Source organism: Cetorhinus maximus, chromosome 10 (assembly GCF_964194155.1).
Source record: "Cetorhinus maximus chromosome 10, sCetMax3.hap1.1, whole genome shotgun sequence".
Classification (NCBI taxonomy): Eukaryota; Metazoa; Chordata; class Chondrichthyes; order Lamniformes; family Cetorhinidae; genus Cetorhinus; species Cetorhinus maximus.
In genome coordinates this window covers 42,173,451-42,190,276 of record NC_135888.1, presented here as the reverse complement: position 1 = coordinate 42,190,276, position 16,826 = coordinate 42,173,451, and the positions used below count along the sequence as shown (strand labels likewise).

Sequence of the window (16,826 nt, the reverse complement as noted above, 5' to 3'; positions counted from 1 at the left end):
GCCAGGCGTCTCAGTCGCTCTCTTGTTTGTCGTCTCCGCTCTCTGTACGCCACGAGGCATACAGGTAGTTCACCAGGCTCCATGATGCTGATGTACTTCTCCTGCAGGATGAAAGAGAGAGACGCATGGTTAACATGAGTGTATTAAGAACCTGTCTTCGGTAAGTCTGAAGGCCCCTTAACGCATCCCAGAGAGTGCTGGCCACCACTTGGATGGCCAGAGATTAGTGCGCTGCATGGCTGCCCGAAATGCCACCTTCCTCCACCTCACTCCAATCAACCTTTGCCCACTGTACTACATGCTGTGCTCTCAACTCAGGTGCAGCCATTCTGCTAACCCGCACTGTATGGCTGCTTTGTTAGCTTAAACCTTGGAGGAGACTGGTCCAAACTGGGATGATGACATTGCAAGGGGCTGTGAGTGCCTCCACCAGTGACTGCTCCATGGCCAGCTTTAGCAAGGAGATTGTACAAAGTGTCCAGTAGTCCAACTGCTGTGCCGTCCACTAAAACATTCATTACCTTGCTCATTTACTGTGCTGGAGGGGTGAAAAGCTCTGGAGCACTTGATAGCACTTTGATGCCTCTGCATTGCTTGAGTGGTCAGATAAGCTAGAGGCTCGACACTCATCATATCAATGTGGCTGCGCCTGAACTGCATCATCTGCAGAGGAATGGCCACTTCATACAAGGTGTCCCTAATGTGTGGCCACTTCCCTCGCACATTCCCTCCTGCACTCTGCACATGCTTGTATGCTACCTTCAACCACAGGGCAGCCTTTGCAACCCCCCACCACCCAAGTCGTCTCAACCGCAGGGCAGCCTTTAACCACCCCCAAAAGTCATCTCAACCACAGGGCAGCCTTTGTCCCCCACCCCCCCTTCCCCCCAAGTCGCCTCAACCACTGGGCAGCCTTTGACTCCAATGTGCCTCAAACTTGAAGTCCAACAGGCGACCCTCGCGAAGGCTCCGCAATGTTACTGTGCACTCACATCCCAGTTCCCCTCTAAGTGCAGCCTGCCAAGTGCACACCTTTTATATGCTTTGTGAAACACATCAGCGTGATTGGGTGGGCGGTTGATCCAGCAGGAGGGCAGGGGGGTGGGATGAGCCTGGCGGGCTAGCCTTATAATGATATGCTGATGTATTACGAGGAAGTAAAATGTTTAAGTTTTCTTGCCAACCCATCTGATCATACAAGTCAAACCTTTAAAACATGTCCTTCAGTATTTAGCTAGTTGACAGAACCTGAGTCAATGCTGAGACTGTGGTACTAATTTTTCAGTGAGATGACAATCCCAGTGATTGCTGCCCCTGGCCTCCTCCTCCACCCGTTTTCATCAGACAGTTTTTGAGCACTTTTATGCTTGAGTAATGCAACTTACTGCACCCCATAGTCTTATGAAACCTGCTACCTGGGAGAGCTGCTCTCTACCTGATATTAAACACAGTAGACAGGCACATTTATATCACTCTGGTGAAACTGGATGCAATGCCAAGCAGGAGAAAGAACAGAATCTGAGAAAGATATGTTGGGGCTGAGCATTCAGAAAATATAATTTCATGCATAAGTGCTGTTAGATTTAAATGGAGCAGCGTGCGGTCGACTAATGTGACTCCATATCATAAAATGTTACAGCGCAGAAGGCAGCCATTCAACCCATTCTGCCTGTGTCAGCTCTTTAAAAGAATGATCCAATTAATCCATCGCTCCTGTAAGATTTTTCCCCCTCAAGTATTCAATTCCTTTTTGAAAGAAGCTTGGAACCATCCAGGACAAAGCAGTCTGCTTGATCGGCACTCATTCCACCTCTTCAACATCCACTCCCTCCACCACTGATAAACGGTGGCAGCAGTGTGTACAATCTACAAGGTGCAATGCAGCAACTCGCCAAGGCTCCTTAGACAGCACCTTCCAAAGCCCTGACTTCTACCACCTAGAAGGACAAGGGCAGCAGATGCATGGGAACACCATCAGCTGCAAGTTTCCCACCAAGCCATTCACCATCCTGACTTGGAAATATATCGCTGCCCCTTCACTGTCACTTGGTCAAATTCCTAGAACGCCCTCCCTAACAGCACTGTGGGTGTACCTACACCACATGGACTGCAGCGGTTCAAGAAGTCGGCTCACCACCACCTTCTCAAGGGCAATTAGGGATGGACAATAAAAATGCAGGCCTAGCCAGTGATGCCCAAGCCCCATGAAATAATTTAAATTAGGGCAGTTTGGGGCCTAGTTTCTGTCTGATCTTTCCTTCTTCCTTTCATGTGGGGTAGCTCAGCCTTATGCTTAGCACTTTCCATAGTGACACAGCCATGAATGGAGATTCGTTGGAGGAACCTTATAAGCCCCCATGAGGCACATAGAAGCCAGAACTGACAGTTAATATGGTAATGTCACTGAACTAGTAATCCAGGAGGACATGGGTTCAAACCGCACCATGGTGGCTGGTGGAATTTAAATTCAATTAATAAACCTGGAAGGTAAAGCTAGACTCAGTAATGGTGACTATGGCGACTATGATCAATTGTTGTAAAAAAACCCATATGGTTCACTAATGTCCTTTAGGGGAGGAAATCTACCATCCTTACCCAGTTTGGCCTACATGTGACTCCAGACCCACAGCAATGTAGTTGACTCTTAACTGCCCTTTGAAATGGCCTAGCAAAGCAACTCAGTTCAAAGGAAATTGGGGATGGGCAAGAAACCCTGGCCCTGCCAGTGATGCCCTTGTCCCATAAAAATCTACTTAAAAATATGGGCCTTATAGGGTCACTCGGCATGTTGGATTGTTGGTGTGTGATGATCTTGACTGTCTTGGTTTGAATATAAATTGTAATCTAGCAAGAGTGGCGGAGTTGGGTGGAGACTATTGGGGAAGGGGAAAGAAATTACTTACAATCTTTGTAGATAAAAGAAATTGAGCATGCAAAATATAGATTCTGAATTGTACTTAATATCAGCTCTTTGAAGTAAACTCATGATGGAGGATGGCATTTACCTAGGTGACCGCTCTCCACAGGGCGTATATGTAAAGGAGTTGTCAAATGGCCTGGAACACACCGCCTCTTGAATAATCTTCCTTTCTATTTATGTTTGCTTTCTGATTTTAGTGCCGCTTCTAATATTTGCCAGCTCCAAAGAAACATTTAATTAAATGAACAGAGAAATTGGTGCCAAATAATATCATTACTAAACACTTGCACAGATGAGTGCCACAGTTAACATTTCAGGACAATTAAAGTGAGAACCAAGACCTATTTCTCATCAGCCTTGGGTCGTTAAATCACTTGTCATAAGTGCATTGGGACGCAGCATCATCAGCTGAGCACCAATTAAAATCAGAGCCGAAATTTTATAATCACTGCCATGGGTGAGGTTAATAAATAAACCATGCAGGAAATTGCACATGGTTTTACTGAAATAATTGTTTAAAGTATGTATTTTTCCTCCATGGATCTGTGAACCACTGCAGTTTTCATTCAGAAACAGCCTCCTGGATTTTCACCACCGAGGTGGGAAATGTGAGTTGAGAAACTTCCCGACTCGGCCCGCCCACCTCAGGAGAAAGTGCCCGCAAGGGCGGGATCTTCTTTGCCAGCTGGCGGGTGCAGGCTGGAGTCAGGGTCAGAAAGAGGTCGGAGTTGGGGTCAGAAAGAGGTCGGAGGCAGCCACAGAGGCCGCTGGGTGCGGAGGCAGACTGTTTAAAAGGACTGTCTCGGTGCTGTGGGACTTTGTCCCAGTTAAAATAAAAACAGGCCTTCCACCCCTCACCTCCCTCACCCTCCCACACATTCCCCAGGCCTCATCCATGCCACCTCATGTCCCCCACAGACGGCTTATGGCCTCTGATTCCCCACATATCAAGGTAAGGCATTCCTACCCACCCCCTATGGCCCCTCATAATACCCATACCAAGGTAGGGACGCCCAAACAAATCCTATGGTCTCTCATGACCCCCGCATGCCAAGCTATGACACCGCCATGCCCATTCACCCAATATACACTAGATAGAAGCACTGGACCCAATAGTGATAGTAGGATGCATAAAAAAAGTTTAAATAAAAGTCATTCATTGATAATTTTCCACTTTCTTAAAAAAAACCCCTTTTTACTACATGCCAGTAAAAGTGTCAATCATCCAGACCCTTTAAAGTTTCAATAGCTGAAACTGCAGACACTTGAAACCTCTTAAACTTGTGTAAATAAACATTGTGCATTGATAGTATAGATCATAGAGCCCAGAACTGTCAATCAAGAAATGCTTTCTCTGGGGCTCAGGTGTTTTATAACTCTAATGGATGCCTGACTCTCAGCCAATAATACATAACAAGGCTTGGCTGAGAGCTTAGACATCCATTTGAGTTCTAAAACCTGAAGCCCTATGAAAACATTGTTTGATTATCAGCTCTGGCTCCCTGATCTCTGCTGTCAGTTGCACAATGTTTATTTACACAGTATTAAGAGGTTTCAAGTGCCTGTAGTTTCAGCTATTGAAACTTTAAAGGGTCTGAATGATTAACACTTTTGCCCTGTAGTTAAAAGGAGTTCTGTTTAAGAAGTGGAAAATTATTGGTGGATGACTTTTTCTTAAAGCTTTCCCTTACGCATCCTACTGTCACTATAAGATTCATTGCTTCTATACAGTGTATAGTGGGTAAATGGGCATGGGAGTGTCATAGCTTGGTATGGAAGACATGAAAGACCATAGGAGATGGAGGGGAGGGCTTACTTTAGCATTGGGGGACATGGGGGGCCATAGGGGGTGGGTGAGGGATGCATCCTTTAGCATGGGGGCCATGAGAAGGACTTTTTGATCTTAGCTTTTTAAAGGTCCCCTCATGTAGGCTATGGATCGTGCTCCTCTAATGTGCTGTGAACCACGAGTCCTTTAAAACACGGCCTGATTCCATGAAATTTGCGGAGTAAGACATGCCAATCCCCAGAATGGAGCTGGGCAAGTCGGGAGTTCAGGGTGCAGGCTTTTGACCTGAACCAGCTCACACCCTTTATAGCCACTCCCAAAAATCGGGCAGCCTAGGAGGAGGGTTAGGAATCTCGGAATCAGGACCTGCCCACCATTTTTAAAGGGTGCCCAGTTGATCCCAAGTTGATGAAAATCCAGGCCAATTTTGAATTGCGGACATTTGAAATTTTCTGAACACGTACATTTATTTTACCCCCAAGGTGTGATATTTCAGACGAAGGAGGATGGCACACTGCCCCCTCACGTTATGCTGAAGATCCGCCAAAACTCCAGCTTTACAGAGAAAACCAATGAGATTCGCAGGGCCTATTGGAGGCCAGGGCCGAACACTGGAGGGAGATTCTATTTCCTGTACGGATTTGTCTGGATACAAGGTGGGTTCATCGGGGCGCATACTGTGCCTCTTAATCAGCTGTTGACTGCTCAATTTTTAATAGCTATCTCCCTACTTCATTTTTCACCGGTCTACGTTTCAGTCTGACCATGCCTTGGCCCCCTTCAACCTGTACAATTGCCACTGGTTAATGAATGCACTGTTGTGGGGAGCGTGATTTCAATTGAGCCTGCCTCCACTGCACTCTCAGGCAGTGCATTCCAGACCTTAACCGCTTGCTGCATTAAGAAGTTTTTTCTCATATCGCCTTTGCTTCTCCTGCCAATTACTTTAAATCTGTGTCCTCTCGTTCTCGATTCTTTCATGAGTGGGAACGGCTTCTCCCTACCTACTTTATCCAGACCCCTCATGATTTTTAAAGTACTCTTTCGGGGCTTGTACCTTACAAAGAATTAAGTATAAAGTGCCAATAACTACAGAACTCAAGGTTTGCTGATGAATTTCTTTTTTTGCCATTTCCCAAGGTTTGTGTGGAGTGATGCATTTGGTGAATTTTGGTGAACTGCTCCGGTGTTTGAGATACAAACCTCAGTTGCCAGTTTTTCCTACGTCTATTTCCACCCTCCTTTTGCTTCCTGCCATTCATCACCTCATCTATTCTCAAGTTCTTTGGGACTGCGTCTCATATTTATTTAATTTCTCTCATTGCATCTCCTGTTGTCTCATATCAGTATCACCTCAGCCATTTAGTCCTCACCTGGTTTCCATTTAAACACCTTAGAAGTCACTCTTTTTTTCTCTCATGGCTGCTTTACCACTTAAATTCTCTTTTTTTCATTTTTAAGTCCTGGTTCTAGGTAATTGCTTTCAGTTCTGTTGAAGTGTCTACAACTGAAATGTGACTGAACTTGTTCTCTCTCCACTGAGTTGTGTCGTTAGTGGCACTTAGCACTTTATTCTTCGTAAACTACTAAGCCCCTTAAAAGGCATTTTCAAAGTCGTGGGGGGCCTGGACAGAGTAGATAGGGAGAAACTGTTGCCATTCATGAAAGGATTGAGAATGAGAGGGCACAGATTTAAAGTATTTGGCTGACCTGCTGAGTGTTTGCATCATTTTCTGTCTGTTTGTGTTGTTCTCCCTCCCAAAAGATGTTATTCCTGTTATAAGTTAAAGCTTCGCATGCTCCAGTTGACCCCCAATACCTCAAGTAGTCAATCTTCATGTATGAGCCTGAGCATTAGACATCAGCAGAACATTCGAGGTCCCAATATGAAAGCAAAATACTGCGGATGCTGGAAAAACTCAGCAGGTCTGGTAGCATCTGTGGAGTGAGAAACAGAGTTAACGTTTTGAGTCCATTATGACTCTTCAGAACTGAAGAAGAAGAACCATATTGGACACAAAAAGTTAACTGTTTCTCTCTCCACAGATGCTAACAGACCTGCTGAGTTTTCACAGCACCTTCTGTTTTTATTGAGCAGAAGATGTGCCCAGATGAGGTGTGAAGGGCAGCTGTCTGAATGCAACATGAATGGAAAGAAAGAAGACAAGATCGAACCAGCAGGAAAAAACATAAAGAACTAAAAGAAAGCAGAGGTTATGATCTAAAATTGTTGAACTCAATGTTGAATCCAGAAGGCTGCAGCGTGCCTTACTGAAAAAAGAAGTGGTGTTCCTCAAGATTGCTTTGAGCTTTAGTGGAACACTGGAGCAGGCCAGAGGCAGAAAGGTCAGAGTGGGAACAAGGGGGAGAATTAAAATGACAAGTGACAGGAAGCTCCGGGCCATGCTTGTGGACTGAGCGGAGGTGTCCCGCAAAGCGGTCAGTCAGCCTGCATTTGATTCCTCCAGTGTAGAGGAGACCACATCATGAGCAGCGAATACAGTAAATTAAATTGAGAGAAGTATAAGTAAATCACCTTTTCACTTGGAAGAAGTGTTTGGGGCCTTGGATGGTGAGAAGAGAGAAGGTAAAAGGAGAGGTGTTGCATCTCCTGTGCTTGCATGGAAAGGTGCTTTTAGGAAGGGAGTTTTGGGGGTGACTGGGGAATGGACCAAGGTGTCGGGGAGGGAATGGCCACTTTGGAATGCTGAAAGGAGAGGGCAGGGGAAGATGTGTTTGGTGGTGGCATCATGCTGGAGGTGGCAGAAATTATGAAGGATGATCCGTCGACTATGGAAACTTACGGAGTGGAAGGTGATGACAAGGGAACCCTATCGTGGTTCAGGGAGAGAGGGGATGGGGCGAATGCAGAAATGAATGAAATAGATTGGACACAGGGGATGACCCTGTCAACCACGCTGGGGGTGGGGTCTCCTTGGTTGAGGGAAAATGAAGGCATGTAAGAAACTATCGTCTGGAAGGTTACATTGTCTGAACAGATGCAATGGAGAAACTGGGAGAATAGAATGGAGCCCTTACAGGAAGCAGGGTGTGAGGAAGTGTAGTCAAGGTAACTGTGGGAGTAGGTGGGTTTGTAATGAATATTAGTTGACAGCCTATCCACAGAAATGGAAACAGAGAAGTCAAGAAAGGGAAGAGTTAGAGATGGACCAACTGAGGGTGAGAAAAGGGTGGGAATCGGGAGAAGATCTCCAGAGGAGGTGAGGTCAGTGACAATCCTGGAAACAATGGCTTGATGTTCAATGGTGGGGTCATGGTCCAGGGAACGTAGGAGGAAGTGTCGGAGAGTTGGCGATTGGCCTCTGCTAGGTAGAGGTCATTCCGCCATACAACAACAGCGTCACCCTTGTCAGCAGACTTGATGATAATTTTAGGGTTAGGCCTGAGAGAACAAAGTGCCGTAAATTCAGAAGGAGTTAGGTTGGAGTGAGTGAGGACCCAGTCTGATCCTTGCACAATGTCCATGTAATTGTGCTTTCCAGCAGGTGTTAGAATCATGGCTGATTTTGTCCCATCACCCCATTTCCTTGCCCAATCCTGCGCGCCGGGCACTGACTCCTTATGCAGCACTCTTTCCATGAGCCTGGCACCTTGACTACCTGGGATCATGAGCAGCACCTGTAACCTTTCTTGTTTGTGTGGGGGTCAAAATTGCAAAAAGAATGGTGCCTATGTCCATTGAGACATTTTGATGCAATTGGGGGACAGAACTTGGCTTAAATAAAAACAGAAAATACTGAAAATACTCGGGAGGTCAGACAGCATCTTTGGGGAGAAACAGAGTTAACATTTCAGGGATCATCTACTTCCTCATCTTAAAAAGCTAATTTAGTTGGAAATTAAGCTCAATTCCTTTTACCATCATTGGGAATGCTTTCACAGCAGAGGTGTTTAGATCAGTGGAGCTTTCAGCCTTGGCAGTGGCACTCACATTCCATGAACAGCTTCTCTATATACTTTGCTCTTTATGCAGATGGCAGCTAACTCCCAGTTATGTTTTTTTGGAAGCTTTTTTCAGATTTAACGTACTGTCACCCTTTGCCTGTCTCTTTCTCTCTAGATATGATGGAACGGGCCATTATCAACACATTTGTGGGTCACGATGTGGTGGAGCCTGGAAACTATGTCCAGATGTTTCCCTACCCCTGCTACACTAGGGATGAGTGAGTATTGGACCAAGTTACAGCAGTACAGGAGGAGGGGGATTAACATGAAACAAACTGACTCAGGCTGGTTCCCTTTCTTGGTGGTCAAAATTGGGAAGCATGTCAGGGCCATACATCACCTTGTTAATGGGGCCCAGACACTGTGAAGCAGCAACCCTAACTTTCTATGGGCTTAGTTCATATTTGCAGTTCAAAAGGCATTTGATACAGTGCCACACAACAGACTTGTGAGCAAAATTCTAGGTCATGGAATAAAAGGGAAAGTAGGCACTTGGGTAAGAAATTGGCTGAGTGACAAGAAACAGAGAGTAGTGATAAATGGTTGTTTTTCAGATTGGTGGAAGACTTGTAGTGGAGTTCCCCAGGGGTCAGTGTTGGGACCCTTGCTCTTCCTGATAAATATTAATGACCTAGACTATGGTGTGCAGGGCATGATTCCAAAATTTGCAGATGATACGAAGATTGGAAATGTTGTCAATTTTGATGGGGATAGTCTTGAACTTCAGAAGGACATAGGCATGTTGGTGGATTGGGCAGACAGGTGACAGATGATGTTCAATGCAGAGAATTGTGAGGTGTTTCATTTTGGCAGGAAAAATATGGTGAGATAGTATAAAATAAAGGGAGAGCATCTAAAGGAGATGCAGGAGCTGAGGGATCTTGGTGTATACATACATAGGTCATTGAAGATGGCTTAGGCTTTATTAATAGGGGCATTGAGTACAAGAGTAAGGAGGTTATGTTGAACTTGTATAAGACACTAGTTAGGCCTTATCTGGGGTACGGCGTCGAGTTCTGCGCGCCATACTTGAGGAAGGATGTGAAGGCATTGGAGGGAGTACAGACGAGATTCACAAGAATGAATCCAGGGACAAAGAACTGTAGCCATGAGGATAGATTGGCGAGGTTGGAACTCTTTTCCTTGGAAAAAAGAAAGCTGAGAAGGGATTTGATAGAGATATTTAAGATCCTGAGGGGTATGGACAGGATAAATAGTGAGAAACTGTTCCCACTCAAGGGAACATCAAGAACTAGAGGACCTATATTCAAAATAATTGGCAGAAGGAGTAAAAGTGATGTGAGGAAAAGTTTTTTCACCCAGAGGGTGTTGGAGCCTGGAACAAACTTCCTGAAAAGGTGGTAGAGGCAGGTTCGATCGAGGTATTCAAAAGGGAATTGGATTGATACCTGAAAAGAGAGAATGTGCAAGGTGACGGGGATAAGGCAGGAGAGTGGGACTAGGTGGAATGCTCTTTCAGAGAGTCAGTGCAGACTCGATGGGCCAAATGGCATTCTTCTGCACTGTAAAGGTACTGTGATACTGTGAAATTCTTCTTAGATTAATTTGCTTTTTTGCAGGATTAACAGTGGAGCATTGCAAATCATCCCACAGTTAGTGACGATTTGCAATCCTGGTATATCGGTTTCCCACCATGAAATGCTACTTTGTTACACACTAATTTCCCAGCAAATTTGGGTCATTGTGCTGCTTTCTCACAAGTTGAATTGCTGATTCCAGACACTCAGATTTTTTTATGTGTTCATGGGATATGGGTATTGCTAGTAAAGTCAGCATTTATTGCCCAACCCTAATTGCCCTTGAAAAGGTGGTGTGAGCTGCTTCTTGAACTGCTGCAATCCATGTAGTGTAGGTACACCCACAGTGCTGTTAGGGAGCGAGTTCCAGGATTTTGACCTAGTGACAGTGAAGGAACAGCGATACATTTCCAAGTCAGGATGGTGTATGGCTTGGAGGGGAAGATGGTGGTGTTCCCATGCATCTCTGCCCTTGTTCTTCTAGGTGGTTGAGGTTGCGGCTTTGGACAGTGCTGCCCTGGGAGCCTTGGTGAGTTGCTGCAGTGCATCTTGTAGATGGTACACACTGCTGCTACTGTACATTACTGGTGAAAGAAGTGAATGTTTAAGTTGATGGATGGGGTACTTATCAAGCGGACTGTTTTTTCTAGATGATGTTGAGCTTCTTGAGTCTTGTTGAAGCTGCACTCACCCAGGCAAGTGGAGAGTATTCCATCACACTCCTGACTTGTGCCTTTCAGTTGGTGGACAGGCTTTGGGGAGTCAGGGGATGAATTACTCACCTCAGAGTTCTCAGCCTCTGACTTGCTCTTGTAGCCACAGTGTTTACATGACTGGTTCAGTTTCTGGTCAGTGGTGATCCCCAGGATGTTGTTGGTGGGAGATGGTTAGATTTTCTGTTTGTTGGAGTTGGTCATTGTCTGGCCCTTGTGCAGTGTGAAATTTGCTTGCCACTTATCAGCCCAAGCCTGGATATTGTCCAGGTCTTGCTGCATTTGGTCATGGACTGCTTCAGTATCTGAGGAGTTGCAAATGGTTGAGAACATTGTGCAATCATCAGTGAACCTCCCCACTTCTGACCATTTGATGGAAGCAAGGTCATTGATGAAGCAGCTGAAGATGGTTGGGCCTAGGACACTAGCCTGAGGAACTTCTGCAGCAATGTTCTGGAACTGAGATGATTGGCTTCCAATAACCATAACCATCTTCCTGTGTGCTAGGTAACCAGTGGAGAGTTTCCTCCTGATTCCTATTTCCTTCAATTTTGCTAGGGCTCCTTGATACCACACTTGGATGAATGCTCCCTTCATGTCAAAAGCAGCCACTTTCACCGCCCCTCTTGAGCTCAGTTTTTTTTGTCCATGTTTGCAGTGAGGTCGGGATCTGAGTGGCCCTGGAGGAACCCAAACTGAGCATCAGTGAACAGATTATTGCTGTGCCTCTTGATAGTACTGTCGACAACTTCTTCCTCACTTCACTGATGATCAAGCGGAGGCTGATCGGGTGGTAATTGTTTGGATTGGATTTGTCTTACTTTTTGAGGATAGGACATAGCTGAGCAATTTTCCACATAGCCGGGTAGATGTCAGTGTTGTAGCTGTACTGGAACAGCTTGGCTAGGGCTGCGGCTAGTTCTGGAGCACAAGTCTTAAGTACTATTGCTGGAATATTGTCAGGGCCAATGGTCTTTGCAGTATCCAGTACCTTCAGCCGTTTTTTGATATCATGTTTTCTGATATCAAATTGTCTGGCATCTGTGATGCTGGGGACCTCAGGAGGGGGCCAAGATGGATCATCCACTCAGCACTTCTGGCTGAGGATGGTTGCAAATGCACCAGCCTTGCCTTTTGCAGAGATGTGCTGGGCTCCGCCATCATTGAGGATGGGGTCATTTGTGGAGCCTCCTCCTCCAGTGAGTTGTTTAATTGTCCATCACCATTCACGACTGCAGGGCTTATATCTGATCTGTTCGTTGTGGGATTGCTTAGCTCTGTCTATCACATGCTGCTTTCTGCTGTTTGTACGCAAGTAGTTCTGTGTTATAGCTTCACCTGGTTGACAGCTTATTTTTAGGTATGCCTGATGCTGCTCCTGGCATGCCCTCCTGCTGAAAGGTAATGCTGTTCAGCATGGATTAAATTGTTTGTGGGCTAGAATTAAACAAAGATTAGATGCAGAAGCATATTTAATGTCACTTGCTACTGTAGATACCATAACTTAAACTTGGCTGCACAGTTGCTTTTGGAGAGTCCTGGGACCAAGTAAATGAGTTGGTTCTTTGACCTTTCTATAAGTGTCATCTGGCCCTGATGGGAACATTGAAGAGAGGCATTCTTTCTGGTCTCCACCAGTTGGTTTTGCACTCCTGATGTGTAAGTCCTTTCCCAGCCACGAGAGAAGGCCAGAATGAAACTTGTAAACCTCATGGATGCATGGTTTTCTCTTTTTGCTGTTCAGTCTATTGTTGACACTGCCTAACAATACAATCTAGATACTACAGTGGGACCTTGGGGATAATTTGAGAACTCTTCCTGGCAGCAGTATCGACATACGATGAATCCAATTGCTTCTCATAACTAGAGCTCTGTCTTCATTCAGACAAGAGAACAGGACAGCCTTGCCAGTGCCTTTCCCCAGTGATCATCTAATCTAAAAATATAGCATTGTTCACAGTGTGCAATGTAGTGTAAAAGAGAAGAGCTTTCATTTCAGAATGATCATTGGAGAAGGACACAGGCAATACTGTACTACTGTCTTTTGTCACAATGAAGACAGAGCTGTGGTCATGAAAAGCAATTAGATTCATTACCTGCTGATGCAGCTTCAAGAAATAGGCATCTATAGTGACACCATGGGCTGGATTTTCCAGCAAGCTTCAGGACCCCAGCATCAGAACCAAATGGGACCCCGAGCCTGCACTTCCTGGCAGTGTAGCTGTTTCTTCCCAGAGGCGGCTTCCTTATTGGCTGCCTCTGGTCTCGCCATTCACTTATGGATGGTGGGCAATCCTGCTGGCCCAATCAGAGAGGAGGCAGCTCTGAAGCCTCGGCAACCCCACTGGGGTAAGTGTGCGCTGCTGAGGCAGGTTGGAGACCAGGTGGGCACTCCAAGCACCTGGAGTCCTCTGGCTGGCCTGCACAACAGTAAGCAGATAAACAGGATTGAGGCTGGTTGTTGCATAGAGATGAAGAGGAAACTCATCTGCTGGAGTGGTCTCCGCCGTGATTGCGGCCTTTCCATAGCCTTGTCCCCGCCATTGGGGATTGAAACCCCCAACTCTGTCCCCCCACCGCCTGCTGCAAGGAAGCTGCCTTCATTGAAATGCAATCTCACCATGTGGTGGGGTGGGCCACTCTCTGGTGGCAGAATGCTGATGAGGCCACAAAATTGACCTCAATTTGCACCTTAATCAAACTTATCTGTCTCTGTGGAGTGGACAGCTGAACGTTTATTCAGCCAGCCCTGGGAAAGCTCTCCAATGGTAGATATGCTTTAAGGAGCTGATCCGAGGCGGCTCTCCCCTAATTTCTCAATCCCCCCACCCCCCACCTCCAAGCCCATTTCCAGGAGCCCAGGAAAATTCGCCGCCTTGTGGCCTGACTTGAATTGAGATGTTCAATCACAACCTGTAAGCAACTGGGATTGATCCTATGCACATAATTTACATTATGTAACTACCCTTCACTCACTGCCTTTCTCTGGAAAAATAACCCTGTTGTGCTCAAGTGGCTTTGTTTGCTGTAGCTTTGGCCATGAGTTTGGAGACTCTGCTGTGGTTCATGAGTAAATGAAAACCACAATTCCCACCCTGACTCCAAATCTTCGGCTGACAGTGATGTCTGTATTCACTTTGTTTAGGTTAATGCAACCAGTTAGCTTCCATAGAGAAGGTTGATGGTGGTGAGAGTATTCAGATATTTTCTATGATGTGTTATGATCACTGCAGAGACCTATAACCTTTTAGAAGAAAGAATCCCTATATGACCACAATGGAAAAAATCAAAGGACAAGATTTCACTTTTTAAAACTTTTACTGTAACAATCAAGCTAAAATCAACAAAATTCAAACATGAATTAACAGACAAATAATATTTCAACTAAAATGATAAATTTCACTTTAAACCAATACCATAAATACTCTACATATGGCATCAAGAACACTCCTGAAGTTCCTCCCACCTTTCTGGCTGAGTTCCACTACTCGTCACCATGCCGGGTCAAATCTTTTAAAGGCCTTCGCCAACTGATCCACTCCATTTGAGTTTTCTCAATACGATTATCGCCAGCAAAGAGTACTTCGATAAACCCTCTCTCCCTCCAGTTACCAAGTCCTGACAGCACAGATTCCCAGAGACTGCTTTATCCCAACCCTTTTATAAACCCCATTAAACAGTACAATCAGCCCTGGTAAAACTACCTTTTCCACAGAGAGATTGCTCTTTCCCCCTAACCGCCTACTGAACAGAGCAGACCCCTTCCTGGGTGAGATTCACTGCTTCTGCCGCAAGAGTTTCTATGTTTTTGACCAAAACCACAAGCTGTAACCTGACTCCCAGCTACTTGTCTGTTTGACTTTTCCCTTCTCAGATCTCACCTCCATACCAATCTAGATCACAAGAGCACTTCTCAGAAATGAGATGTTTGCCAGGAATTAGATCCCCCTTTCCTATCTGTTTCACTTGGGGTTGAAGGGACATTCAATCGATAAGCTTCTTGCAAAGTTCAGCATTCATGTCAGATTTTAGGGTACCTCTCGTTGCCTCTACATGTTGGTAGATACAATGGGACAAACATTTAATTGAAGGTTGATCTATACTGTACTCGTTATCGGAAATAAATCACCATAAAAAAAATAAGTTGTATAAACAGAAGTATCTTCCCTCCTTTTTTGCCCAGCTTCCTGTTTGTGATTGAACACATGATGCCCCTCTGCATGGTTATTTCGTGGGTGTATTCAGTGGCCATGATGATTCAGCACATCGTCGCAGAGAAGGAACACAGACTGAAAGAGGTGAGGTTTGATAGGGAGTCGGGGAAGATCTTTTGTGGTGTACCTTAATGGGCCATAATCCCTTTTATGGTAAAAGTTTACTGTGTGATCCATCACAGCTGTACAAATGTGGCATGATGGTGACTGAGCCGTGGTGCAGCCCAGATTAAATTGTTTGAATTGTCATCACTCTTGACCGTTTTGGATCAGCTCAGTAAAATGGCAGTTGGGTAAGCGGCACAAAGATAGTTGTGTTCAGACATTTGAGACTTTACCTGGCTTTGGATCTTTGTTGTCAGATATGAAAAGGCCAAGGTGACAAGAGTAACTTCTGGTGGACTTCTGCATTATTCTGTTTCAGGGGTGTTACTATTTTGAAATCTACTCACCTGATACTGGATCAACTGCACAATACAGAAAGCAGCAAATACAAATATTGTTGACCTAAGTAGAATATCTGTCAATTTAATGATGATAGATGCTAGGATGGAAGAGGCTCTGTGACCTTGACATCAACATATTTCAGAGCCTTAACACTCCAGATGATCACTTAGGATTCCTGTTTACTTGATAGTCAACCAGGTGCCAAATGCAAATCTGACTCTTTCCCATGGTGACTGAAGAAAGGAACCTCAGCAGGGGTTTAGACATGTCTTCTTCTTGAGTTCTGTGCCTGAAGCCAGGCCCAACCCAGAGTGCCACAACCTCCACCACCAGTAGGACAAGGAGGCAGATTCTGAATCCACACCAGCTGGAACAGGGATCAAACTGCTGCAATTGGCACCAATCTGATCCACACTGGCCACCCAGACAACTGAGCCTACTGGCCCCCATGGAGTCAAAGTTGCTGTAGCAACATACATTTTTGCTTGCATGCTATAGCCTGGAGTGATGAATAGTGATGGCAGAGACTCCAATATCTTTCCACCACACAGCTGACCAGGAATTTCCCACTGCTACCACCTGCCATTGGCCTATGTTGGAAGAATTTACAGGTTGATACTCAATCTGTTTGGCCACATTATGAACATTCCTTTTTTGGCCATCAAGCCCTTAAGTAGGACTTGAACCCAGAGCTTCTGGCTCAGAGGCAGGGACCTACCACTGTGTCACAAGACCTCCATTTAGATATTTACACATCATTGGGAGATGATTATTAGAGTTCAGGGGTGACAGATTAGAGGAAAGGATTGTAAATTGTTGCGAAGGTGAAAAAAAGAGCGAGGTATTCAAAATCCTGCTGGGTCTGCACAGGGAGAAAATTTTCCCATTCGTGAAAGGATCGAGAACGAGAGGGCACAGATTTAAAGTAATTAGTAAAATAAGCAAAAGTGCTATAAGGAAAAACTTTTTCACACAGTGAGTGGTTAGAGTCTGAAATGCTCTGCCTGAGGGTGTGGTGGAGGCAAGTTCAATTCAAGCCTTCAAAAGGGACTTTGAGTGTTATCTGAAGAAGAAACATGTACAGGTTACGGGGAGAAGTTGGGAGAATGGGACTAGATGTGTTGTTCATTCAGAGAGTCGGTGCAGGCATGATGGACCATGTGGACTCCTTCTGTACCGTACCAATTCTATGATTATCTGTTACACCTGACGATGGAACTTATGTGGTCTTATTCTCTC

The 16,826-nt window shown here is 45.3% G+C and overlaps 1 protein-coding gene across 7 annotated transcripts in view; it reads left to right on the top strand.

Annotated features, from left to right (window-relative positions):
- abca2 (ATP-binding cassette, sub-family A (ABC1), member 2) overlaps positions 1 to 16,826 on the top strand; it is a 576,571-nt gene that overhangs the window by 375,889 nt on the left and 183,856 nt on the right. For all 7 annotated transcript variants that reach the window (XM_078550348.1, XM_078550347.1, XM_078550346.1 and 4 more), the window contains 3 exons: positions 5,192 to 5,365; positions 8,791 to 8,893; positions 15,110 to 15,224. In XM_078550348.1, the coding sequence (XP_078406474.1) occupies positions 5,192 to 5,365; positions 8,791 to 8,893; positions 15,110 to 15,224 (392 nt within the window). The remainder of the gene's footprint in view (positions 1 to 5,191; positions 5,366 to 8,790; positions 8,894 to 15,109; positions 15,225 to 16,826) is intronic.